This window comes from Protopterus annectens, chromosome 5.part1, assembly GCF_019279795.1.
Source record: "Protopterus annectens isolate FY-2018-M chromosome 5.part1, PAN1.0, whole genome shotgun sequence".
Lineage (NCBI taxonomy): Eukaryota > Metazoa > Chordata > Ceratodontiformes > Protopteridae > Protopterus > Protopterus annectens.
This window is the reverse complement of record NC_056736.1, coordinates 340,890,653-340,917,970: the sequence shown is the minus strand read 5'-3', so window position 1 is coordinate 340,917,970 and position 27,318 is coordinate 340,890,653. Positions and strand designations below refer to the sequence as shown.

The 27,318-nt window shown below is 39.1% G+C and overlaps 1 protein-coding gene across 1 annotated transcript in view; it reads right to left on the bottom strand.

The window, feature by feature from the left end:
* Positions 1 to 27,318, bottom strand: part of CLPB (caseinolytic mitochondrial matrix peptidase chaperone subunit B) — a 2,847,862-nt gene that overhangs the window by 1,997,267 nt on the left and 823,277 nt on the right. Inside the window, exon 5 of the mRNA XM_044073023.1 lies at positions 3,813 to 3,941. Within this exon, the coding sequence (XP_043928958.1) occupies positions 3,813 to 3,941 (129 nt within the window). The remainder of the gene's footprint in view (positions 1 to 3,812; positions 3,942 to 27,318) is intronic.

Below are 27,318 nucleotides of genomic sequence, written 5' to 3'. Positions count from 1 at the left end.
TGCACTTGTTGCCCTTGGGATTCCAGATACTGGCAAAGGCTCTTGCCACCCCATATAGTGCCTTTTTTAGGCAAGATTCAAATGACAAATTCACCACCGTAACAGGTACAAGCAAGCAAAATCTGAGGGTAATGCTACTCAATGCTAGAAGTCTAAACCTCAAAATGCACTCACTCGAGGCACTCCTTAAAATGGAGAACATTGACATCTGTGCAGTGACAGAGACCTGGTTCAAAGCTCCAGAGAGCACCCCTGCATTACCAGGCTAAAATTCATACCACACCTTTCGGCCACCAAACCCAGACCAAAACACTAAAGGTGGAGGCGTGTCCATATTCATTAAGGATATCCACACCTCCAAGTTAGTTGCTCAGCATAATGCATCCGAGATTATCCAAGTTCAACTAACTCTGGGCAAAACCGCAATCCAGATTGTAGCTTGCTACAGACCCCCCACCATGTCCCAGGATTCCCACTCCTCTTTTCTTGATACACTAGAAAATATTAAGGTACAACCCAACACTCTAATAATGGGTGATTTCAACTACCCTACCATTAACTGGGAAAACTACTCATGTACCAACTCTTTTGCTCAACGTTTTCTGGAAATCATCAATTCCAACCCATTGGATAAACTTATCCACACCCCCACCAGAGGCAACAATATCCTAGACCTGGTCATCACCAACATGGGTGACCGGTGTTCCACACCAGAGGTCAGCTCCTCGTTGGTCAGATCCGACCACAAGCTAATCACCCTAGACATCCACATCCCGCTCCCACCCCCCATTAGGAAAACAACTGTAAAAAATTTCTCCAAAGCCAACTTCACGCTTCTTAAGACATAAGTGGCAAACTTCATGACACCCATGCAGATGGACAATAGAGGTACGACTGCTGAATCCTACACAAATGCACTTTATAAGCACTTACACGATTGCATGGATCGTGCTATCCCTAACAGAACCAAGATGCTATCCTCCAAAAAAAGAAAGCCAATCTGGTGGTCTTCTGCCATAAACAAACTCTACAATAGAAGAAAGAAACTGTTGCAAAAAAAGAGTAAAATCCCACGATTGGAGGAACTCCCAGGTCAGCCTCAGTAAGAAGCTGAGATCCCTCATAAAATCCTCCAAAGCTAGTTATGAAAACAAAATTGCCATTGATTCTAAAGACAACCACAAAGCATTCTATAGCTATGTCAAAAATCTCAATGGCAACACTCAAATCTGCTCTGAGTTACAGCACAATGACACTAAATATACAGAACCAACTGGTATTGCCAACATCCTGGCAGATAGGTTCAGTGCTAACTTTACCCCCCTCTCACCCCCTAAAGGGCCCATCTTTATACCGGAAGAATGCAAAGTTCCTGTAATCACGGCTGCACAGGTAAAAACTTCACTGTCCAAAGCCAAGAACACAGCATCCATGGGACCTGAAAACATCCCAGGCTGCCTTCTACATGAACTACAGAATGAACTGGCACCCCACCTAAGTACCATGTTCAATCATAGCCTCACCTCAGGCTTTGTGCCCACTGAATGGCACACCGCGACAGTTATCCCACTCCACAAGGGGGGGGGGCACAACAGACCCTGGGAACTACCACCCCATTAGCCTGACGGGCTTCGTCTGCAAGGCCATGGAACGTATCATCATGGAACTCATAAACAAAGACATTGGAGATCTCCAAACCCCGGACCCCACACAGTTTGGGTTTGTAAAAGGCAGGTCATGTCTCCTAAACCTGATAGACTTCTTTGAAGTAGTCACCAATGCCATAGATTTGGGTAAGGTGGTTCACACAGCCTATCTAGATCTCGCCAAGGCGTTCAACACCATCTCCCACTCTGGAATTATAGATAAACTCACTAAAATAGGTAAAAATCCCTATGTCACAAGATGGGTTGCCAACTGGCTTACGGAAAGAACCCACACTGTGAAAGTAGCAGACTCCAAATCATACTTCAGACCAGTGACAAGTGGAGTACCACAGGGTTCAGCCCTGGGTCCTCTCCTGTTTGGTATCTACTTCTCTGAAGTACAGGCTAACACAGAAGGTCTTTGGCTAACTAAATTCACAGATGACTGCAAACTAGGAGCCATAATTGAAACTCCTAACGATGTGGACATCCTACAAAAGGGCCTCACTGAGACAGATGCCTGGTGTCAAAGACATGGTCTCAAGCTCAATGCCAAAAAGTGCATTATCATCCCCTTTGGTAAAAATTCTGTACCCATGAACTACCACATAGGCGGTAGTATACTTAACACTGAAAGTGTAATAAGAGACCTTGGGACACAGGTGGACAGTAGTCTCTCCTTTGATAATCACATCACCAAAGTGGTCAGGAAATCCTTCTACGTGGCACACCTCATCACAAAAGGTTTCTCATCTAGAAAAAAAGAGGTCATTGTTCCCCTGTACTCATCACTAATTAGACCCATTATAGAGTACAACGTCCCTTTTGGTATGTAGTTCACAAGACATCTACAACAACTGGAAAGGCCGCAAAAATACCTCACAAAGAGGATTACTGGCCTCAAACAGATGCCTTACGCAGACCATCTAAAAAAACTCCAGCTTTACTCCTTCGCATATAACCTACTCAGAGGCGATCTCTGCTAACATATAAAGCTATGTCAAACCCAGAGCTGTTGGACAAGGTCCACTTAAAGAAATCCCAATCCCTCCGAGCTACACGCTCTAGGGACCTCAACTTTGTCACCACAATAAACAGAACATGCTGGAGGGATAGATTCCTGTCCAAGAGACTTCCCATACTCTGGAACAGACTACCTATCTATGTCAAACAGAGCTCCTCATTAGCACTCTTCAAGAAAAATCTTGATGATTGGATGGGAAATAGGAAATTCACCCCGGGGATCACTTCTGTGGTTCTGCTTGACAGGGGCACAGGAAAATAATTTTCTTGGGTGGCGAAAGCCAGGGTACATTTTTGGCTAGGCTTATATAGGCCCTAGGGCCAATAGCCTAGTACCTACCTATGAACCTATGATTCTTAAAGGTGAAGAGGCCCCAAGCAATACACACACAAAGTGTGTGCAACGCTAAGGGGCATCTGCTTTCCACATTTCTGACACTTCTTAAATCCAAGCAGTTTCCCTTCCTGCTTTTGTGACATTGTGATGGAAAAACAGCAATAAAGCAAAAAATACAGGGTCACAGACAAACACACAAACACTCCAGTAGTGGGAGAGAGAGAGAGAGAGATGAGAAAAAAATATGAAAGAGAAGTTTTTTTTTTTTGTCTTTTTAGTCGTTCTCTAAATTAAACGGAGGATAAAAGAAAGGGAGAAAGAAGGAAACAGGAATAACGTCCTCTAATTGAAGTGCACTCTAGTTATGCACCCTCTAACTTAAATGGGTGATAACAGGGGTAGGAAACACTCACTCTATAAATCTGACTAAGAGGTAAGGCAGTAGAAAAATACTAACTAACAAACTACTGGAAAACTAACAACAAAGGTTAAGAAATAAAATAAAATTTGAAAACGCTTAGCCCAAAGCAAGCTTTTTGGAACCTCTTCTCTGTGCAGCAAATGAGATGTGAGGTAGGAGGGGAGTTACATTATGGGTAGGGAAAAATGCTCACGAGCTTAGCTGAGGACCTCAGGCCTATGTGATGGCCGAGATGGATGCAATGGATCAGATCTGACCCACCAGTGAGAATAAAAACGAGACTGACAACATCACATCTATAATTTAAACTGAAAGTTGATTTCTATGAACTGCTTCTATTAATGAAAATAAGTAAAAATAGTGTGTGTGTCTTATTGCTTCATACCTGCTTCTAGCAGCTGTCTAACAACTCGATAGTCATCAATCAGGACTGCATAATGCAAAGCTGTGCATCCTCGGAAAGAGGCTCTGTTGTTCAAACGATTGCTGAATTCATCCTCTCGTGTAACTAGGACTATAGAAAACAAACAAAAAAATGAAGTTACTATGTTTCTGAAATGAAGAAATGACTAAGCACAGCAACAAACAAGCAACATGTAAGCAGACTCGCTACACGTTTGTGGATTATCATTATGCTATATAATTATTTTCTCAGACCTGTATGACCTGCATACAACATGTTATTTATGTTTGCTAATAGCTGAAAAACACCTGTTTATGTGTGGATCTTGCTTTACTGGAGACCTCGGTATGATCTTATAGTGGGCTAGCACAGTGGTTAAGGGGTGAGCAGTGTTGCTTAACAGTTTGGTTTCCAAAAGACGTGCCCCAACTGCAGAGTTTGCATGCCCTCTCTGTGTCCCCATTTTTCCAAGTGATACTATTACCTCCTCTATCCCAAAGCCATATTCTAGGTGAACTGATACTCCTTCAAACTATTCATTGGTGTGCATGCTATGTGGAGCATGAACTAAGATGAAGTAGCATCCCATCCTGGATTATTTTTATTTATTTATTTATTTTTGCTTTGCACCTAGTAAGAACTACCTAGCCAGACAGTGGATTTTTTTTTCTGCCGTGCACCAGGCTAATTCTTTCTAACTCCTTTAAATTATCTTTTCTTCTTCTGTAACCTCCTACTATACTCCCCCCATCTCTCTGTAATCTCTGCAGTCTCACACTGTCTGGAATAGTAAATAATTCCCTGTCATTATTCATTGAAGATATATGCACATATTGTCTCTGAATTTATATTGTGCACTGTCTTTGTAATTTTGTATCTCTGTACAAGTTAACAATGGCCTGTCCTTTTACTGGAGACACTGTATTTTGTTTACACAATTGTTTGTATTACGTTCTAACTCCTGTATTATTATGGAAATATTATTATTACTGTATGCTTTGTTGCTGCCTGGGGAGCTTTTCTACCCGGGCCTCTGCTGAAAATGGGATTATGGCCCAGTCGGGCACTACCCGGTTAACAAATGTAATAAATAAATAAATTGGATAAAACAGGCACTAGAGAGTGAGTAAATAAATGAACAAATCGTTAAACTGGGTAAGTGAACTAATCCAAAAAACTATTCAGCCATGACCCAGTTATAAAAGAAAAAAAGAAAAGAAATGGAAAAGAATTCCAATACTGCATAGGGTACACTCAGTTATATTTCAGTTTTAATAAATCAAGCTTAATAGTTTTTTTTAGGCCTTCAAAGAGCTTGCTGCCTATAAGAGTAGAACCATAAACCCAGTTAGCTACCCATTCATTCAGCTGCTTCTTAAAAGTCATTAAATTACTGGTATATCTTATTCTAAATAGCAATGCAGTTCAATATTAACCAGGTCAATAATGATATTATCTTTTTTTTTTTAGTATTAAAACTTAGAATCTCCCCAAAGTCATTGCTGTTTCTAGTGTTAGACGTCTTGAATTTTTATTTCAAAAATTGGGTTAGAGAAGAACTCTACTTCACGTGGCTGGGAAGCCTGTTCCAAAGAAGGGGTATTCTATGCAACACATACTGGTCCTTCAGACATGTGCTATTTATGCTGCAAGGAAGGTTTAAGCCCTTAGATTTTGTATTTCCAATGATATTTGCTCGAAAGACTCAGCTCAGTAATGAAATGATCTTTTTTCTTTTTTTTTTTTTTTGCATTTTTATGCACATACCTATACATCAGAATTAAGTCTCCACTTATCAACCTATTACTAACAGAAAATAAGGACAGTCTTACTAATTTATCCATACAGTCCATAACTTTTAGTAGTGCAATCTGCCTTGCATAGCACTTGTTTATTTTATAGCCATCTCACCTGAGTACTCTTATAAGAACACAACACAGCACACTATTCATTATTGGGCTGCATCACTGACTTATAGACAGGAATTAAGATAGACATTTCCCTACTTACAATTGAGCAGAGAATGTCTTTTACTACCGAATAACATCTCCTAATAACAGCTCTTAGACCATCTTCAAAGGAAAGATCACAATCACTTAGTATCCTTAAGTCCCTTATGTTGCTCATACTTTTCAAAATAGTGATATTCAAAGCACAGGGGTAACTGACACTGTTAGAACCAAAATTAACAATTTTTGTTTTATTAGTATGAAAATCAGTGCAAATTGTTTGGAACTGATGCTGTCAAAACATCCAGAAGTTTTGTAACCTGAACTGTTTTTGCACAGATACCACTAAAGAACCTACTTCAGTGTCGTTAACGAATATATTAACCCAAATCCTATCATTAGATGGAAAGTCAGACATAAAAATAGAGGAAAAATAATGTCCCAAAACAGACCTCTGAGGCACTCCTACTTTCAAATTCTCAATATTAGAAAAGAGAAAAGGCACCCTTTACTCTAATCCTACAATTTCTGCCTTTCAACTATTCGCCTACCATCTAATGAGGTACAAATCAAAATTAGGCTTTTTCATTACAGATACTATTTGATTGAGGTGAATGGAATCAAGTGTTTTTGTAAGTTCCAAATACGCCACATACATTGCTAACCCTTTATATAAGCCTTCCCAAACCGCTTGATGAAAGCTAAACAAATTGGTTAGACAAGATCTACCTTTGATAAAGCCGCGTTGGATAATATTTCATCCACAAAGTCCAGTCTCTATAATATAATCACATAAAATACGTTTAAAGCATTTGTCTAATATACCAGTAAGGCTAGCTGGTCTAAAATTATCAAATGATCTAGGAGAACTCTCCTTATGCATCGGCAGAACAAAAGTCTCTTTCAAAGATGGTGGAACAAACCCCCTAGTTAAGGATTTCTGAAACAGATGTACCAAACTAGGAAGCATAAACCTAACTATATTTGATAAAAAATATGCATTTAACCCATCTAGTCCAGCTGCAGAGTTGGGTTTGAAATATTTTAATGCTTTTATTAACATAGTCTCCTTGATCATAAGAAAAAGGCCTTGTCTGCAGAGCAGATTTAAATTGTTATAGTTATTAGTAGTACTTCTAAAACAAGCAAATTTATCTGCAGAAACAAATGCTAATAAATTTGGACTCAACACTCTCCATTTTGTTCTTGTAAAATTTCAGATTGATTTTTACATTTGTAATTTCTTAAATCTTTAAATAAAGCTTTTCTATTGTCACCTGAATAAGTCACTAAACTTTTTTCATATTTTAATCCACTGGCCTGCATCAATTTCCTGAAACTCAGCCTTGCCATAGTACATCTAACTTTACTTAACAAATCTGCTCCCCTTCTAAAGATAGTCCAATAATAATTCTTCCTTTTTGCTTTTTCCAATTTGTATAATCGCCAAAAGCATTTACTAACAGTTCTATAACCAGCCATCACTCTGGATATATTTATGCACTAGATTACTTACAAATTTGCAAACAAAATATTCCAGAAAACCTATATAAGTTTGTGCAATGTTTTTTATTTTTATTTAACATATGTTTACCAGGAAAGTCAGACTTGGAATGAAGCCAATTTTCGGTGGAGGCCCGGGGAGAAAAACTCCAGACACATGATTTTGTAACTTGGGAGGAAACCAGAGTACCCAGAGAAAATCCACACTAACGCAGGGAGGACATGCAGAATCCACACAGAATGCACTCCAGCTGAAAATCGAACTGAAGAACTTCTTGTAAGGTATTAACACTACTGCTGCACCACTGCGCAGTCCAATATAGTCAGCGTTATAGTACAGTAGTTCCTTCTCTCTCTTAAATTTAAAAACCTTTAAGTCTCTTTAACTTGATCTTCCAAAAAAACCTCATAAATTGTCAAAACCGTTTAATTCAGGTAATAAATCACAGCTAGAAGAGATTTAATGATTGACATGTACCTATTCAGTTGCTTAGAACTACAATGATTGCCTGATGTACAGTAACTTTAAAACTGTTGAAATGGAGATCTTTATACTAACATTGCAGGAAAAACACAACGGCAAATATATGGGTTTATTTATGTAGGCAACATTTTCCTTTCAGGTACTCTCTCAGTTGCCATAAATTAATTACATAACCAGTGTGTTCAAACTCTGTTTAACCCATTCAAAAACTAAGCTTGCTTAAGCCTACCAAATGTAAGCTTAAGATCTTCCTCTAAAGTTTAAAGCATTTGAACATCTGTTATACAGATCATGTTTCAAAATTAAAAAAACTGTTTATACAACACATTTATAATGTCTGTAAGTGAATAAAGTACATTTCACATCAACCAAGAAAAAAATAAGCCCCTGGGTAATTTATCTGGAGTGTTACTTTTTTCTGATTGAAAACAGCACACATTTTTAAGTTTTTGACATTTCTTTCTTTTTTTCAGGCAGGACCTGCTAAAATAAGCACATTTTTAGTCCTTGTACTCCTGACTATTTCTGAAAGCTCACAGCACCCCTGGCACTTCACAAAAACTGAGGAGTTTAGCATGCATTTTGAAAGAAAGTTGTTCATTCAAAGGACTCTCTAGTAATATTCAGCCACAATATCTTCTTTGCGTTTCCAGTTGCTGAAAATATTTGCCAAAATTACATGAACACGGTTTGCTTGATTCTACTGTTTGTGGAGAATGATTATTTATTGTACATCCGACAGAACAGGAGCAAATTTATTCCACTATTCAGGGAATGTCGAAATTCAGGTGTGAGATTCAAACTGCTATACCCAGCTGGCTTCAACGTATTCTTCCCTTGGGGGACAAAATAATTTTTTGATGAAGTAAATTCTAAGGATGAAATACAAAAGTTTGTCCAACAAAAAGTAAGCTGTGAAACAGAAGGAGATTCTGCTTCTTGTTATTCTGGTAATAAACACCACAGAGGTACTTGTACCTGTGAAACCTTTTCAAGTTTTTCATCATACTAGGTGACTTCAATTACCCTAAAATAGACTGGGAACACTACTCAAGCCCAAACACTCTAGCACAAAAGTTCATGGAATTCATAAACTCAAATGCCATGGAACAACTAGTCACCATCCCCACAAGAGGAGAAAACATACTTGATCTCATCATCACGAACATGGGAGCACAATGTTCAACACCGGAAGTATACCCCTCACTGGTGAGATCAGATCACAAACTAATCTCGCTGGAGGTCTTCATCCCGCCCCCACCTGAAATAAAAAAGACCACAGTAAAAAACTTCTCGAAAGCCGACTTCACACTTCTAAAGACTAGTGTGGTCTCCTTTAAGGCCCCCGAGCTGGCGGTAAACATTACTCAAGCCGCTGAATCACTTACAAATGCCTTCTACCAGCACCTGCAGGGCTGCATGGATCAGGCAATCCCAAGCAAAACAAAGACTCTTTGTACCAAAGGCAAGCGTCCAGTCTGGTGGACCCCAGCCATAAACAAACTCTACAACAAAAGGAGGAAGCTACTACAAGATAGAGCAAAATCCTTAAAAGGTAAGACACCGCTGATCACTATAAGTAAAAAGCTAAGAGCTCTCAGAAAATCAGCCAAAGCTAATTTTGAGAGAAAAATAGCTAAGGACTCAAAAGACAATCATAAGGCATTCTTTAGCTATGTTAGAAACCTGGGAGGAAACTCCCAGATATGCTCAGAATTAGTTCAAAATGATGTGAAGATTACTGATCCTACAGACATTGCCAACATACTGGCTGACAGGTTCAGTGCAAACTTCTCCCCCCCAAAAGGAGAGATATCTATACCAAATGATTGTAGCCCCCCAAACATCTCTAACGCCCAGGTGAGAACTGCCCTCTCCAAGGCAAAAAACACAGCATCCATGGGACCTGATGGTGTCCCCGGCTGTGTGCTCCGCGAACTCAACGAGGAATTAAACCCGCAGTTAGGACAGTTGTTTAATCTTAGTCTCACCTCCGGATACGTACCCAGGGAGTGGCGCACAGTGACTGTGGTCCCACTTCACAAAGGCGGTGCCTCCACCGACCCTGGAAATTACTGTCCCATTAGCTTGACAAGCCTTATCTGCAAAGTCATGGAGAGGATCATAATGGATCTCATAAATAAAGACATAGGGAATTTGCAGACTTTGGATCCAACCCAGTTTGGCTTTGTCAAAGGCAGATCATGCCTTTTAAACTTGGTTGACTTTTTCAAAACAGTCACCAAGGCCATTGATGAGGGAAAGGCAGTCCATACAGCCTACCTCGACCTGGCGAAGGCCTTCAATACAATACCCCACTCGGGTATCACTGAAAAACTCATCAGCTTAAATGTAAACCCATACATCACAAGATGGGTTGCAAACTGGCTGAGTGACAGAACCCACAGGGTCAGAGTTGCTGGCGCCATGTCAGACTCAAAGCCTGTCACAAGTGGTGTCCCACAGGGCTCAGTCCTGGGCCCACTCTTGTTTGGCATCTACTTTTCTGAAGTACAAGCAAACACAGGAGGGTTATGGCTGCAGATGACTGCAAACTGGGCGCCGTAATCGAAAACACATCTGACACAGATATCCTTCAGAAGGGTCTCACAGAAACAGATAACTGGTGCCAGAGCCATGGCCTAAAGTTAAATAGCAAGAAATGCATAGTCATACCCTTCGGGAAAAACAAGGTTACCCCTAGCTACCATATAGGTGGCAATCCACTGAGCACAGAAGAAGTTATCAGGGACCTGGGGACCCAGGTTGACAGTAGCCTTTCATTCGACACTCATATTGCTAAAGTAGTTAGGAAGTCCTTCTACATTGCCCACCTTATCATGAAGGGATTCACATCTAGATCAAGGGAGGTCATAGTCTCCCTATACTCATCACTCATCAGACCAATGATTGAGTACAATGCCCCATTCGGAATGTATCTGACCCGACACTTGCAGCAGCTGGAGAGGCCACAAAAGTTCCTCACCAAAAGGATAAAGGGTCTCAAAAATCTGTCTTATGCTGCCCGACTGAAAGAACTCCAGCTCTATTCAGTTGCTTACCGCTTGCTCAGAGGTAACCTGTGCCTGACATACAAGGCCATGTCAAACCCAGATTTGATGAACATGCTTCACCTCAAAAAATCTAAATCCCTCAGAGCCACAAGGGCGGGCGACTTAAACCTCGACACGGTTATTAATAGGATGTGCTGGAGGGATAGATTCATCACCCAAAGACTCCCTATGCTGTGGAACAAAATCCCGGTATATGTGAGGCAGAGCACCTCGCTGGCCTTGTTCAAGAGGAATCTTGACCAATGGATGGGAGATCGCAGATATACCCCAGGGATTACCTCAGTGTCACTGCTCGACAGAGGCACAGCAAAATAATGGGCATAGTTTCTCCAAACTAAAGGGGTGGCGTAAGCCACAAAACTATGGGCTAGGCTTGTAAATGCCCTCGGGCAGATAGCCTAGTATGAACCTATGAACCTATGAACAGAAAATGTTGGAGAGAAGGGCGTATGAGAGATGACTAGAAGACCTGAGAGTATATTGGAAATGAAGCAGAGACAGATTTTTGGAGATGAACAGTAATAAAACTAGTAACTTAATGTGGGATTACAATGCAATAATTATATTTGAGAATTATGACAAAACCAGAAAAGCTGGAAATATTGGACTTTTTCAGAGGGGGACTCTAAAGCATATGTCCTCCTTCATGTCATTAATCTTTGGAAAAGTGCTTTAGTGAGGGGAAAAAGAGAAAGTTAACTGTAAGTTAAGATTTTTTTCTCAAATAGTACTAATTTTGTGGCACGTTGTTTTCTTTACAAGCAATAAAGTATTCTTTTGGTTATTTTTAAGTGTAGTGGGGATTGTAAACAGGTGCTGCTGTTCTTTTTTTTCTTTTCTTTCTCCTTGTTTTGTTTTAAGAAATGTAGGCACTGCAATGTAAAAAAAAAAAAAAAGCCTGGTTAAAAAAGCATGATAAAAGAAAAATGAATATACTTTTTCTCATTCTTGCATGGAGGGAATGACTGGATTAAATAATACATTTTAAGTGAGAGCAAGTAAACAAAAAAGAACACTGAATATTGAATATTATACGGCTTTTTTCTAGCAAATACATGTATGCACCGTAACAATTCTGCAGCTGGTCTCCATGTTTCCATGGAGACAATCTGATAAAGAGAAACTGGATACATTCTGGTGGAGAGTGATTGGCTGAGAAAAAAAAGAAAAGAGAAACTGGCTAGGAGATAATGTTCTATGACGGCATTCAGCGGCTATTCAGTGGCTTTCCCAAAGTAGTTAATGTTCTCAGGGGTTTTCTCAGATGGGAGAGCTATAAGGACAAGACAAAACCAATCAGCACTCAGTAGAAGCACAGGCTGCATCATGCATCTTAGCATGGATAACCTTTCTTATAGGTTAATTCAAGTCTACGAGTGTGGCATTCATTTTGGGAGTTTTGTTCCTGTTAGGAGGGTAACACTTCAACATTTGAAGGTGTACATAGCTTTGTGTGTTAGTATTATGTTAATAGGTTTTAAGGAGGTATTGTGGTTATGTTTGCTTTTTTGTTTGAGGGATTTCAATAAAACAAAGTTTTATAAGATTTGGCATAGGCTCAAATGGATATGTATACATGCTCAACCTGCCAAACAGCATATACATGTAACATAAAAGCTGAAAGTAGATATTTAACAAAAGATGTTATACATAAAAGGTGGGAATGATAACTTTTTAATACAATGATGCTTTCTGTAATGTCTTTAAATGTAAATGGCCTCACTGATAAATACAAAAAAGAAAGAGTAGTGAACTATATATACTAAAAAAAATAGATTGGAAATAGCTATGTTACAGGAGACACACTCAGAAAGAAATGAACATGACAATTTGATAAAGAAAGGTTTTCAGGATGGTTATTCAGTGGAATACCTGGGACAAAGGAAAAGAGGAGTACTTACACTAACTGCAAGAGGAGCTCCAATGGTGATAGAAGAGGATAAAAAAGATAATAATGGGAGATTTGTAGTGCTAAGGGGCTACTTGGCAACGGAGGAGGATTACAACGGCATGTATTTACATTCCACCTAAAACTGCTTAAGAAAATTCTGGGAGAAATAATCAGTTTTCAGCAAGGAATATTACTTATAGGTGGGACTGGAATTTGATTTGCAGCAGTGAAGACGTGTCTGGGGGGGGGGGGCAGATAGGAAAATATAACAAAGGAAGGTAGATTTTTGAAGAAATGTATGAAAATATATGGCATGGAAAATGTGTATTCAGTAATAGGAGTTTGGAGGGAATATACATATTATTCCCCAAGATATAAAAACTGGGTTAGGTTAGACAGAATTTACATTTCACAGGAACATGTGCATCTAATTGAAGGTCTTGATACGCACCTAACAACAATTTCAGATCATGTGCCAATAATAACTAAAATAAAAGCACAGAGTAATGAAATAAAATGAGACATTGGCGCTTTCCCACCTATTTGTTGAAAAGAGATGAATTTAAGGAATGGGTAGTGGAGATTATTCAGGAGCTGTTAGAGAGGACAGCATTTTTTTCTGAAAATATAGTTAGGGAGTCAGATAAACTTAAGGGGTAGGTTAAAATAGGGTGGAAATAAAAGAAAGGGAGCAATGGTTAAGTAGTAGCAAAAATTATTTAGAGGGACTATTAAATGTTAATGTATTGAAGAATAGGAGGAATCTCACAGAACAAGAAGAGGATCAACTGCAGAATGCTAGACAGAAAATAAGGTATTACCTCGATAATATACACAAGTTTAGAAAGACTGCTGTTAAGCAACTGTTTTTTGATAATAATACTACAGCGCAGAAACTTTTAGCACAACAACTCAAGCAACACAAAGTAAAAAGGGCTGTTACCAAACTTAGGGAACCTAAAACAAGAAAGGTAACAAGAGATCCCGTATATATATTAGAATTATTTTGGAAATTCCATTAGAGTCTCTATAAAGCAGAGAGATATGAAAATCAAGAAAAATACAAATGGAAATGTTTATGGAAGAATTAAATATGTCAAGGTTAGAGGTAGATGAGGCTCAATTACTAGCAGTTAGGATAGGAGGAGATGAAATAAAAATTGTGATGTATAACCAAACTACAGGAAAGTCCCCAGGAATAGATGGTAGTCATGTGGATGTCTGGATGCTAGAAGTGAAAAAAAAATGATAAAGATCTGGAAGGTTTTAACAGCATTTTAAGAGGATGAGAAATACCAATGTCATGGAAGAAAGCAGTGGAATACCTAAAGAGGGTAAAGATCCATCCGATCCAGTTTTATACAGGCCCATTTAAATACTAAACAATGACTATAAAGTACTCATGTCTATAACAGTTAAAAGAATGCAAACGTAATGCCAAAACCGATAGATATGGATCAATGTGGTTTTGTGGAGGGGAGGAAAACACTTGACAACATTAACATAACACTGATGGTCCAGAAGGAGGCAGACTGTAAGAAAATACCATTATTATTGATGGGTCTTGATGGAGAGAAAGCATTTGACAGAGTAAGCATGACTTTATGAGCAGGGTAATGGAAGCATTTGCATTTCCTGAAAATATTGTAAGGTTGATTAGGAGGATATATGAGGGATCGGATGCGAAAATTAAAGTGGGTAGGTCCTCTCTGATAATGTCTGCTTGAGCAGAGGAACCATGCAGGGGTGACCTCTTTCCCCTTTATTATTTATATTATATTTAGGGGTCTATATCACTTTATCGAACAATCATTTTGTCAGATAGCTCTTCATCAAACCACATTTATCGAAATACTTATTTGACGAACTCTTTATTCATGGAATATATAGTATAATCAAACTGTTTTTGTTGGCCATCTTAAAAAAAAGTGACATCTGATATCATGAACAAGTCTGTAACATGGTAGTATTTGTATCTCTTTACTTGTAAATTGAAATGCAGGGTTTAAAATTAATTTATTCAATAACATAAAAAGGTAATTTGCCGTTTTCATCAAGGAGAAGGTTAACACCCACACTACACCTCAAGCAACACATAGCCCTTCTAAACCCGCACCACCAACACCCACATATAGCAACACTACATCCACACATGCAGAGGCCCTTAACTGTAACCTGCCCAAGCAACATAGACCTCTGAAGCTGAAACACAAACAAACACCAATCACAACCAATGTGTCACATAGTTCACAACACCAGTGTGCCACCCAGCAACAGCCCCTAAGGCAAGACAATGTACCTAACACTTTAGTCATAGGTGACTCTATAGTCCGGCACACTGATGTCCCTCTCACCAGGTTGAATAAGGAGAAAATTACAGTAAGCTGCCTGTCGGGTGCCAGGATTCGCCACATAACGCATGCACTCAAGTCACTCCACAACAAGTACAAATATGACTCTGTCATTGTCCATGTTGGAGTGAATGACTTGAGACGTACCTCCCTGGACTACATGAAAAGAGACATGGAAGAGCTCTCGGATCATGTGGCCCAGGCAGGTATGACCCTAGCCCTGAGTAGCATCCTGCCTTCGCCCAGAATGATACCACAATATAAGGATAAAATGATTGACTTCAACAATTGGCTAAGCTTATGGTGTCATTCAAAGGGGATCCAGTATCTGTCTGCCTGGGATGACATGATTGACAGACCACGATGCTTTGCCAGAGATGGTCTGCACCTGTCGCCCCGGGGATTCAGGTTACTGGCTAAGGCTCTTGCCACCCCTATAGTGCCTTTTTTAGGCAAACTTCAAAGGACAAAACCACCACCGTAACATGTACAAGCATGCAAAATCTGAAGGTAATGCTAGAAGTCTAAACCTCAAAATGCACTCTCTCGAGGCACTCCTAAAAATGGAGAACATCGATATCTGTGCAGTAACTGAGACCTGGTTCAAGGCTCCAGAGAGCACCCCTGCAATACCAGGCTACAACTCTTACCACACTTTTCGGCCACCAAACCAGGACCAAAACACTAAAGGTGGAGGAGTGTCAATATTCACCAAGGATATTCACACCACCAGGCTAGTTGGCCAACACAATGTGTATGAAATTCTCCAAGTGCAACTAACACTAGGTAAGACTGCAATCCAAATTGTAGCTTGCTACAGATCCCCCACCATACCCCAAGATTCTCACTACACCTTTTAAACATACTGGAAAATATTAAGATAGAACCAAACACCCTAATACTGGGTGATTTTAACTACCCTGCCATTAACTGGGAAAACTACTCATGTCCCAACACCTTTGCTAACGGTTCTTGGAATTCATAAATTCCAACGCCCTGGATCAACTAATCCAAAGTCCCACCAGGGGCTCCAATATCCTAGACCTGGTCATTACCAACATGGCAAATCAATGCTCCATACCTATGGTCACCCCCTCGTTAGTCAGATCTGACCATAAGCTAATCACCCTTAACATCCACATCCCACCCCCACCCCCCAGTAAAGAAACCACCCTAAAAAACTTCTCCAAAGCCAACTTCATGCTACTCAAGTCAGAAGTGACAAACTTCATGACACCCATGCAGACGGGAACTGAAAGTTCAACTGCTGAATCCTACACTAAGGCACTGTACGAGCACATCCACTCATGCATGAATCGTGCCATCCCAAATAGAACCAAAATGCTCTCATCCAAAAAAAGGAAGCTAATCTGGTGGTCCCCTGCCATAAACAAACTTTACAACAAAAGGAAGAAACTTTTGCAGAAAAGAGGAAAATCCCAGGATGCAAAAAACTCCCTTACTAGCCTCAGTAAGAAACTAAGATGCCTCATAAAATCCTCCAAAGCTAGTTATGAAAATAAAATTGCCAAAGATTCCAAAGACAACCACAAAGCATTCTATAACTATGTCAAGAATCTAAATGGCAATGCTCAGATCTGCTCTGAGCTAAAACAGAATGGCAATAAATATACTGATCCAAAGGATATTGCCAATATCCTGGCAGATCGATTCAGTGCCAACTTCACCCCTCTCACCCCTAAATGGCCCATCTCAATACCGGACGATTGCCAAATTCCAGTAATAACGGCCACACAGGTACAAAACGCACTCTCTAAAGCCAAGAATACAGCATCCATGGGACCAGATGACATCCCGGCTGTGTACTACATGAACTACAATATGAACTGGCACCTCACCTAAGTGTCATGTTTAATCATAGCCTCACCTCAGGTTTCGTGCCCACTGAGTGGCGCAGAGCTACAGTTATCCCAATCCACAAGGGGGATCCACCTTGGATCCCAGAAACTACCGTCCCATCAGTCTGACAAGCCTTATCTGCAAGGCCATGGAGCATATTATCATGGAACTTATAAACAAAGACATTGGCAACCTTCAAACACTGGACCCCACCCAGTTTGGGTTTGTGAAGGGCCGATCTTGTCTCCTGAACCTTACTGACTTCTTTGAATCAGTCTCCAGAGCCATGGACAAGGGTAAGGTGGTCCACACAGCCTATCTAGACCTTGCCAAGGCCTTTGACACCATCCCCCACTCTGGAATCATAGATAAACTTACTAAGTTGGTTATTAATCCCTATGTCACCCAATGGGTTGCTAAATGGCTTACTGATAGAACCCACACTGTAAAAGTAGCCGACTCCAAATCCAGCTCCAGACAAGTGACAAGTGGAGTACCTCAGGGTTCAGTCCTGGGGCCGCTCTTGTTTGGCATCTACTTCTCTGAAGTACAGGTCAACACTAAGGGACTCTGGCTAACAAAGTTTGCAGATGACTGCAAACTGGGAGCCATTATTGAATCCCAAATGATGTGGATACTCTACAAAAGGGCCTTACAGAAACAGATGCTTGGTGCCAGAGCCATGGGCTCAAGCTCAATGCCAAGAAATGTATTGTTATCCCCTTTGGGAAAAAACATGTATCCATGAATTACCATATAGGTGGCAGTACACTAAACACAGAAAGTGTGATAAGAGACTTAGGGACACAGGTGGACAGTGGTCTCACCTTCGATAACCACATCGCCACAACAGTCAGGAAATCCTTCTATGTGGCACACCTCATCACGAAGGGCTTTTCATCCAGAAAAAGGAGGTCATTGTCCCACTGTACTCATCCCTCATTAGACCCATTATAGAATACAATGCCCCATTTGGTATGTACCTCTCAAGACATCTGCAACAACTGGAAAGGCCTCAGAAATACCTCACTAAAAGAATCACAGGCCTAAAGCAGATGCCCCACGCTGACCGCCTTAAAAACTCCAGCTATACTCTGTCGCATATCGCCTACTCAGAGGCGATCTCTGCTTAACATACAAGGCCATGTCAAACCCAGTGCTGTTGGACATGCTACACTTAAAGAAATCCCAATCCCTCAGAGCTACACGCCCAGGGATCTAAACCTTGTCATCACAATAAACAAAACATGCTGGAGGGATAGGTTCCTGACCCAGAGACTCCCCAGACTCTGGAACAGATTGCCCATACATGTCAAGCAGAGTGCCTCTTTGGACCTCTTCAAGAGGAACCTTGACGTTTGGATGGGAGAAAGGAAATTCACCCCAGGGATCACGTCAGTAGCCCTGCTAGACAGGGGTCCAGGAAAGTAAATAATGTGGGAAGAAATAGTCAGGGAATTGTTATGGCTAGGCTTGTATAGGCCCTAGGGCTGATAGCCTAGTACCAACCTATGAACCTATGAACCTATGAAGGTAGTGCAATCTCGGAGTTGGCATATTTAATTTAGGGGGGGGGGTGCAGGAGGCCTTGCCCCCTACAAAAACAAAGGGGTAAAAAACTATTTTCAGTATTTTCCATACCAGGACATGTCCATTTTAAGTGTCAGTCACAGAGTGTATGCTCACTTCTGTGTGGACTGGTCTGCTAGTAATTTTATAAAATAAAGGTTTTAATAGCTTTTGACAGCAATAGAGGTCGTTTTGAAGTATTAATTAATTAAAAGTCTAAGGTTTGTGCATCAATTACTACTTTTGTTTGGGTAATCAATGTTTTCTGGAAGTAACACGTCATTTGAGAATGATTGCATTATTATTTTACAGGGTTTTAATGGAATATTATTATTTCATCACTTTGCGGTGACTGGTTTTATTTCAGGAAAAGGGTTTTCATGGCATGCATTGTTTTCCAGGTTTTGGAAAACAAAAATTGTTTGATGAAATCCAATTTGAGAAGTAGGAAATTCAGCAAATGCATATTTCAATAAGTATGGTTTGACAAAGAGGTATTCGACAAAATGATCATTAGATGAAGTGATAATAGACTCATATTCAAAACCATTGGCAAAAAAAAAGGGACTCAGAAATTCAAGGATATTATTGGTATGTTAGTCAAGAAAAGATGGCTTTATTTGCAGATATTATTTTACACCCGATAAAACCAGAAGAGACATTACAGTGTTGTGGAACATTTTGAGACAGTTCCAGATCTTTTTGGGACACAAAATTAATGAAGCTAAAACAAAGGCAATAGCGGTAAATTATGTACCCACAAACTAATTGGTTCAGGAAAATCCATATCTATGTGGACATGTTAAAATGAAGTATCAAGGAGTATGGATTAAAATGATTCTAGTGTGGCAGCTAAGGATATGCGAGAAGAGACTAAACAAAAGATAATACAAAAACTGAGAAAGTGGAAGCTTTGTTTATTGGATATGGATAGTAACATAAAAGCAGTAAAATGTTTTTAGTCCCTTTAGTCTTATACACAGGTCAGTCATATTTTTAGCAACCAGAGGAGAAGTTGTAGACAGCAATTGATAAAGAGCTGAAGGACTTTATCTGGGAGGGGAAGACGGCGGATAAACTGATTATTCCAGCAGAACAGGGCGGATTGGGATTACCTAATTTGAAAGCATATTTCACAGCTACACAGTTAAGACTCCTATGGCACAAGCAGAAATGGGGGGTGGGGCTCAAAAAACAAGGGAAGACTGGGATTTTGGATGCAGGCCTTTAATTAGAATAACAATAATCATACAGATTATTATATCCAGAAAGTAGCAGGAAGTATTCTAAGAACTAAGCCAACCCAGGATTGGAGAGAGGAGATTCTGCTGATAGGGATAACAGCAATCAGGGATATAGACAACAGGCAAAAGGGGGCCAGCATATATTGGAGAAAAATGACAAAGGAACCAAGTTACTGGGAGCAAATAACTATAGAGGGAAAGATGGCAGAATGGGAAGATGCCAAGAATTTATTTGGACTGCAGCTTAGAGACTGCCATGCCAAGAATTTATTTGGACTGCAGCTTAGAGACTGCCTTCTCTATCAGGGATTGATATCAGAGTATAGGCAAAGAGAAAGAAATAAGGGGGTCCTAAATGAAAGACTAGTACCGGTACTGAGTTTTAGTAGAATCTACAACAAAAGCTGCCATTAAAAAAGGAATTATAAGAATCAATCAAGAGGAGGTTAGAAAGGATTGGGAAGAGAGAGTGGATCAGCAGTTCTCAAAGAAACAATGGGAGGATACATGTATGCCTCCCAAATATGCAACAAAATCTAAAAGATTTAAGATTTTTGCCTGGAAATGTTTATATAGGTATTTCTATACCACAAGTAGGATCCAGAGAATTTTTCCTTAGACAGACAGCAAATGCTGGCGGTGTGATGGGGAAGAAAGAGGTAATTGGGAGCATGTTTCTGGGAGTGCTGTGAACTTGCAGACTTTAATGATTGCCTGAGGGATGCACTGTCGGAGATACTGGGTGGGCAGATTGGTCTGACGAGGGAGATGATTTTTCTGAGCTATGACACAGAATCAGAATTGCCTAGACATAGTAAAGCCTTAATGTGTCTAATAATGGTGGCTGCCAAAAAACAATTACTAGAGAATGGAAATCAAAATCTAAACCAACTATACTAGACGTAGTGAATATAGTAACAGAGAAAAAACAACTGGGACTGAGATCTCTGGAAAAGGGAACTAGCAAACTACACAGGAAAAAATGGGAATTGTAGGAACAAGACATACAAGGAAGGAATGAGGTTTAACAGGTGGCAGGACTTAAATGAGCTATGTAATGTTTGACTGAAAGAGATTGGGTAGATTATAAGTGACGTATAATGTTTATAACTGGGAGTGTGTGTCAGTATGGTTTGTGATGTAAAATGCTTGCAACTAGGGTTGTGTCAGTGTATTTTGTTTACACTTATATAAATGTATGGTTGTCTATGTAGTAAGTGATGGTTTAATAAAGATGCTTCTTGTTTAAAAAAAACATGGTTTGCTTGAATGACTCTGACATTCCACAAATCATATTGTTTCTAAGACTGCAAGCCTTCAGAACAAGAGATTATCTTTGAAGAATTTTAATGAAGGCTGAATAATCTTTAACAAGGTGGAGATTACAGAATTTGATTGTTCCAATCCTTTATTTAAAACTGAGCATTTTAACATTTTTTTTCACTAATTAAAATTTATTTAATGCCTCCTAGAAAGAAAATATAGCTTCTTTCATATCTTCAAATGTTAGTGATGTGTCGATTTTTTGTTTTTGCAATTCTCATTTTTTTCTCCTTTGACAGAACTCCACATCCTGCTTTTGTTCTCTCTGATCTCACATACTTGTCTGGTGGTACAGAATATAACTTCTCTTCCAGAGCATCCCTTTGTGTGGTTGCCATCTTGACTTTAGCTTAAGTGCTTAGTTAATAACTATGACAAAATAATTATGAACCACTTTTAAATAAGTGACTAAAGACATCCAGCTGTTAAAATTACATAAGTACAGTTTGCCAAACCGACACAAACTCTTCCTCTCATGAAAGAAACAAAATATCAACTTAACCTGGAAATATGAGCCCCTGTACAATGCTGTCTTACAGAATGCAAAGGGGAAGGCATTTCTGGCATTCTGGTTACAACACTGGCAGTTTAATATGCACCATACCTCTCAACCTGGCAACATCAAAAATCTGGACAAAGGCCCATGAAAAATAGGTACAAATATGTATGCCAATTAATATAAGATTTGCATACATAATTATGTAACCCCACCCACTTCAATGGAATTGTGGGATGTCAACTTTCAAGCACAAACTGAAGAATAGAGAACCAAAATATGACCCCAGCCCAGACCCTGTAGTAAATGGTAACCATTTGTTTTAAAATGTGTAGCAATGATGTTCACTGTGAAGGGAGAAGATGATGAACCTTAGGATTTTATTTTAGTGACTTGCGGTATGTGGGTTTTGTGGTAAAAGTAGGGCATTTAATGGCTGACAATATTCTAATCTTAGCAAAAGAATATTTTAGTTTGCTACGGCCTCCAAAAATCATTCTCCATGGCCTACTGATCAGTGGCATAGCTTGAGTTTGTGCTGCCTGGGTATTGTCTTTGAGTTTGCTGCCCTTCCCCCTCACAAAATTATGGTCGAATGGGGGCCTCTCCATACAAAGCCCTCACCCCTGCAGCCATTCCAATGTCCCATTACATGGCAATTTCGCCCAATTTGCCATAAACACTACAATGTGCATACTGCTTTACTTCTACAATGATTATTTGGATATTATTTAAAACTTTTATTTTACATTTTATAGCACAAACACTAATAGACATCTCCTAAACAAAGCAATACAGTCTCACAATGAAAACAGACTTTGGATTAACATTTCTCTGCCATTGAAACTCATATTCATTAAAACAGTATTGAAACCCACATTCAAAGAAAATGCATCTGGCCAGTGGCAGATAAAGATTACCTTTAGGCTGTTTTCAAATCATAGGCTCCTTGCACATGAAACATACATGTGTTTTTGGACACACCTTCCTGATTGTATCAAATTACATTCCTTGTATAATACAGCACACTTGTTAGAGCACGTTTTACATTTCTTTTGAACATTTTCCAGTAAGCAATGAAACAAAATGTATGAACCAATAAAGACAAAACTGCCCAATTTCGAACATTTCCATCATAAAAGTCTACTGAAACTTCTACAATCCACCAGCATCAGTAAATATGCACAATCTCTGCAGAAGTAAAAGTCATCTAAATAATTCCACATTAAAGAGATCTATAGATCTGTAACTAATGAAGAAGTTGCTGCTAGCAAACAACTTAAAGTTTTATTGTTTCATCTACAAATAAAGTGGCTATTGCCCTTGAGGGATAAATTGCCTATGTTACATTAAAAAAAAATGATAAGCTAGCAATATTACAATAGGGAATGGATGGCAAACTGATAACAGGTTACTAGATATCTCAGCCAAAGAGGACATTATCAAGACGGAAACATCTACCCCCTTTAAAAGAACAGTACAGTATCAGCAATCCATCTACATACTGTGGGAGTAGAACCCACAGCCTTCTGCATCAAATGCAAGTATTCTACCTATTGTGCCACTAACAGCACAAACCAACATGCCCTAAGCATCACTAAACTTCTCTCCCCTAAAGTACTTTGCAGCACAAGAAATCTGGAAAAAGCCAAAATTTATTGGGGGGGGGGGACCAAAAGCCCAAAACCAGGGACACATTTTAAACATTGCTTGTATAATCTTAGAAATGTTGCCAGAATAAAATGTTTTGTATTACCAAGCATTTCCTGAAAGATAGGAAGACTGAAATTTAAATGCCTATTATTATTTAGTGAATTCAGTTCTCAATGATTTGCCAGAAAACCACAAATTTTAAGAGGAACAGACCAACAGTATGAACCAAACATTCCAGACATTCTGTAAAGATTTGGACAGTTGAAAACTATGGTTAACTACTTGAATCACAAGTGATGGTGGTATGGGTGCTCTTGCTCCTTGTACCTAAGGTACAGGGTTTGAGTCTGAGTAACTCTAAGCAGCAGTTACACTTAAATGGGGCATTCACTCACACACACACACACACACACACACACACACACACACACACACACACACTCACACACACACACACACACACACACACACACACACACACACACACACACACACACACACGTGCAGCTGTTAAATACATAAAAGAGGAAATAAATAAACACACACTTCTCCTGCAGCTGTTATATAAATAAAAAAACTGCTGCCATTATGTAAAAAAGTAAATCCTGCAGCCGTTAAATAAATAAAAAAAGCTGCTGCCATCAAGTAAGGAAATAAGCACACACTTTTCCTGCTGCCATTAAATAAACACACACACACACACACACACACACACACACACACACACACACACTTCTCCTGCAACCGTTAAATAAATAAAAGAAGCTGCTGCCATTAAGGAAATGAACACACACACACTTCTCCTTCAGCCACTAAATAAATAAAAGAACCTGCTGCCATTAAGGAAATAAATAAAAGACGCTGTAAGTAAAATCATATAAACCTTAAGCACAGTAAGAAGCTGCTGTTAAATAAAATCACATAAATGTTAAGCACATGTACATGTTTCTCCTGCAGCCGTTAAGTACATAAACAAAATAAGCTGCTGTTAAGTACAATCACATAAAAGTTCAGCACACATAAAAGTTAAGCCTGCAGCTGTTAAGTATATCAATAAAAGAAGCTGCTGTTTGTCTTGTAGGTTTATATTTTTAACTGGAGGAGGAGCCGAGCTGGGGAAGGAAGATGTGCTGTGCACACACAGATTGATCTACAGAAGCTGATGTCATCGCGCACGCCCTGCACGTGATGATGTCAGGAGTGAAAAAAAAAAAAATCCCAGGAAATTAAAGGGGCCACGCAGGAATTCGTGGCACCCCAATATTTTTCCCTCAAAAATGGTACTTACCGAGGAATTCGGTATGGTTGAGAGGTCTGATATGCACACAACAAACTCTGGTATGTTAGTCAACAAAGCTCATTTAGAGAGTGTTGCATATTGAAGAGGATGAAAGGCTGATATGTTGGTACCTTTGGTAATTCGAGCAGAAGTTTTTCTGCAGCAATCCAAAAAAGTCTGTGAAATTGTAAAAAAAATGGCTTGGCAAAATTCTGTTACTGGAAAGTTATAAAGTTATTATACTACATGCCTGCAGCTGAGGTTTTAGCTTTATTACAGAATATGTCTTCCAGTAATTTTGAGAAAAAATACATCAAATAGGCTTGGACATGTTTAAACAAGTGACACCCTGAATAAACATTTAAAATCAAATGACAAAAGGCTGGAAAAATGCAAGAAGATTCAAAAACTGTAGAGTTAAAAGACAATCACAAATAGAGAAAACCTGAGTTTTTTTTCTGTACCAGAGAAACCAGAAGAAATAAGACTGCATTAATTTTTCAAAAGTACACATAAACAAATGACCTAATTTTTCACAGCAGGATTTGAGAGGGTACTTCATGTGCATGCTCCAAATCCGGCCATAAGGAAGCGACTGAGACCTACATTTGTAAAGACACATTCATACCAACAGAAAGAGCTGTTCTTGACAAAACTTGGGCAAAAGGAAAAAGCAGAGTGTTTATAGAAAATGATTATTTGCCATACCCTAGGCAGAAGAGAAACAAGTTTAGCCCAGAAATCTAGGGATGCTGAGAAGCAGGTGTAAGATTCAAGTTGCTATATCCATCTGTCTTCAGATTTTTTTCCCTTGATGCTTAAAGACAGAGAACATCAAGAAGAAGGCCAGCAATTATGTGAAATTACTGAATAAACAGGAGAACTGCGGTGGTGGTGCTGTGGTAGCGTTGTCGCCTCACAGTAACACACTGTCCAGTTCGATTCTCAGCTAGAGCGTCTGCTGTGTGGAGAGATGCATGAATGGGCGTACCTTCGTTGAAGGTTGTGCGTCAGGGCCAGCAACTCGGCACGTAAAAATCGACTGCCAATCATTACCGGACCGGAGTTCCGCTGTGGCGACACCTAACCGGGAAAAGCCGAAAGACACAACAACTGAATAAACAGAACTATAAAGCATCAACCCCATTAGACAACGTAGTATACGTCTGAAATGTGGTACTGCAAAAAGATGTGGATGAGAAAAGCTGGCAGTTTGTTGACTGTGTCAAACTGGTCTGTGAACTAAGAAAGAACACACCCTACTTTATGTCATTATTTTTTTGGACACTGAAGAGACTGAAGACATAACTGTAAGTAAAACAATTTTTATTATTTCTATAAAAAAAAATAATGTAAATAATACGCCATATTATAAAGCAGTTCAAGACCGTGTGCAGTCAAGCACTTTATTGTGAGTTGGGGAGAAAGATTTACACTGTAACAGAATAAAAAAGGAAGGAAAGAAGCAAGTTAAAGTTAATGTAATGTGATCTTGGCTTGGTGGGAGTCCAAAAGTATACTGAAAATATATTGATTATATTATACATATAGTTAAAATATCATGGTTTCATATTTTATAGAGGTAGATGTCTAGACTAATATTCTGGTTTAAGCTAAAGATATTTTTTAAGCAAATGGGCTTGAACAATAAGACAAAAAAAGAAAAACATAACAACATATCAGTTCTTTTTTACACATGTTATTTGCTATTTTGTCCATTAGCAAATGATTTAGTTGGCCAGAAAGAGCCCACACATACAAGCAACTAATCATGAGAGGTGAACATTGTGTTATTAGTAAAATTTACAATGATTACTTATTGCATTTGCAAAGTTACTATCTTTTTTTCTCCTCAGTGATTATTTTTAGCTGGAGACAAACAGCCTTCAGGTGCAATCAATCATTAGAGGTTTGAATACTGGGTTTGTAGTGAAATATACAAGGTACAATCAAGAGAAAGAGTACATGGACAAGCAGTTCAGTGAAAAACAGATGAAGTTTAAAAATGTGGGAAATTAGTAAGTTATCTGTTAAAACGAACTGATAAACCATAAGAACACCAAACTTCACAAACCACAACCTTGTGGAAACAGCTACAGGATGAATTCAGGCCAAGAGCAAACTATAGTTAAACTATCAAATTTTATTCTAAAATAAATCCAAGCAATTCAAGACAGCTAGGCACTTTTGTTTATTACATGAAGAAACTTCATCAGAACTAATCAAAAAATACCCTGCTAGTGCTTAAATAGTCAAAAAATTCAAACTCGTGATGACTAGCCCAATAAATCACTTAAGACAAATTGAAAATTAAAGTGACACCATAAATTCTACCAAAAACATTAAAAGAGCAGCATAAGGTCTTTTAAAAAGCAGTATAAGGGCATTCAAAATAAGACATAAGACCTCCAACACATTATAAAACTGGTTAAAAAAATAAACGCACAGAAATATATATATAAAAAATGGGTCCTATTTGTATTGTCGAAAGTACAGTTAATTGAACCATACTTTATCGAACACACCTTAGTGAAAGTGCATTTTGTCGAAAATGCACTTTCGCTAAAGAAAAAAAAAACAAACATGCATCAACGTATACTGTTGATGTACAACTAAGGAAAGTCCTGTTGAGATTGTGGTACAGTGGGGATAAGGAAATATTCCCTTTTCCCCACTATAGTGTGATCTTGGAGTGAGAATAATAAAGTAGGGGGGTATGGAGGGCACAGCCCCCGACATGGGGGGTTGCAGGGTGGCTAGCCCCCCCCCCCCCTGCATAATACTGTTTAGTTTTTATGTTTTTTGTTGTTCA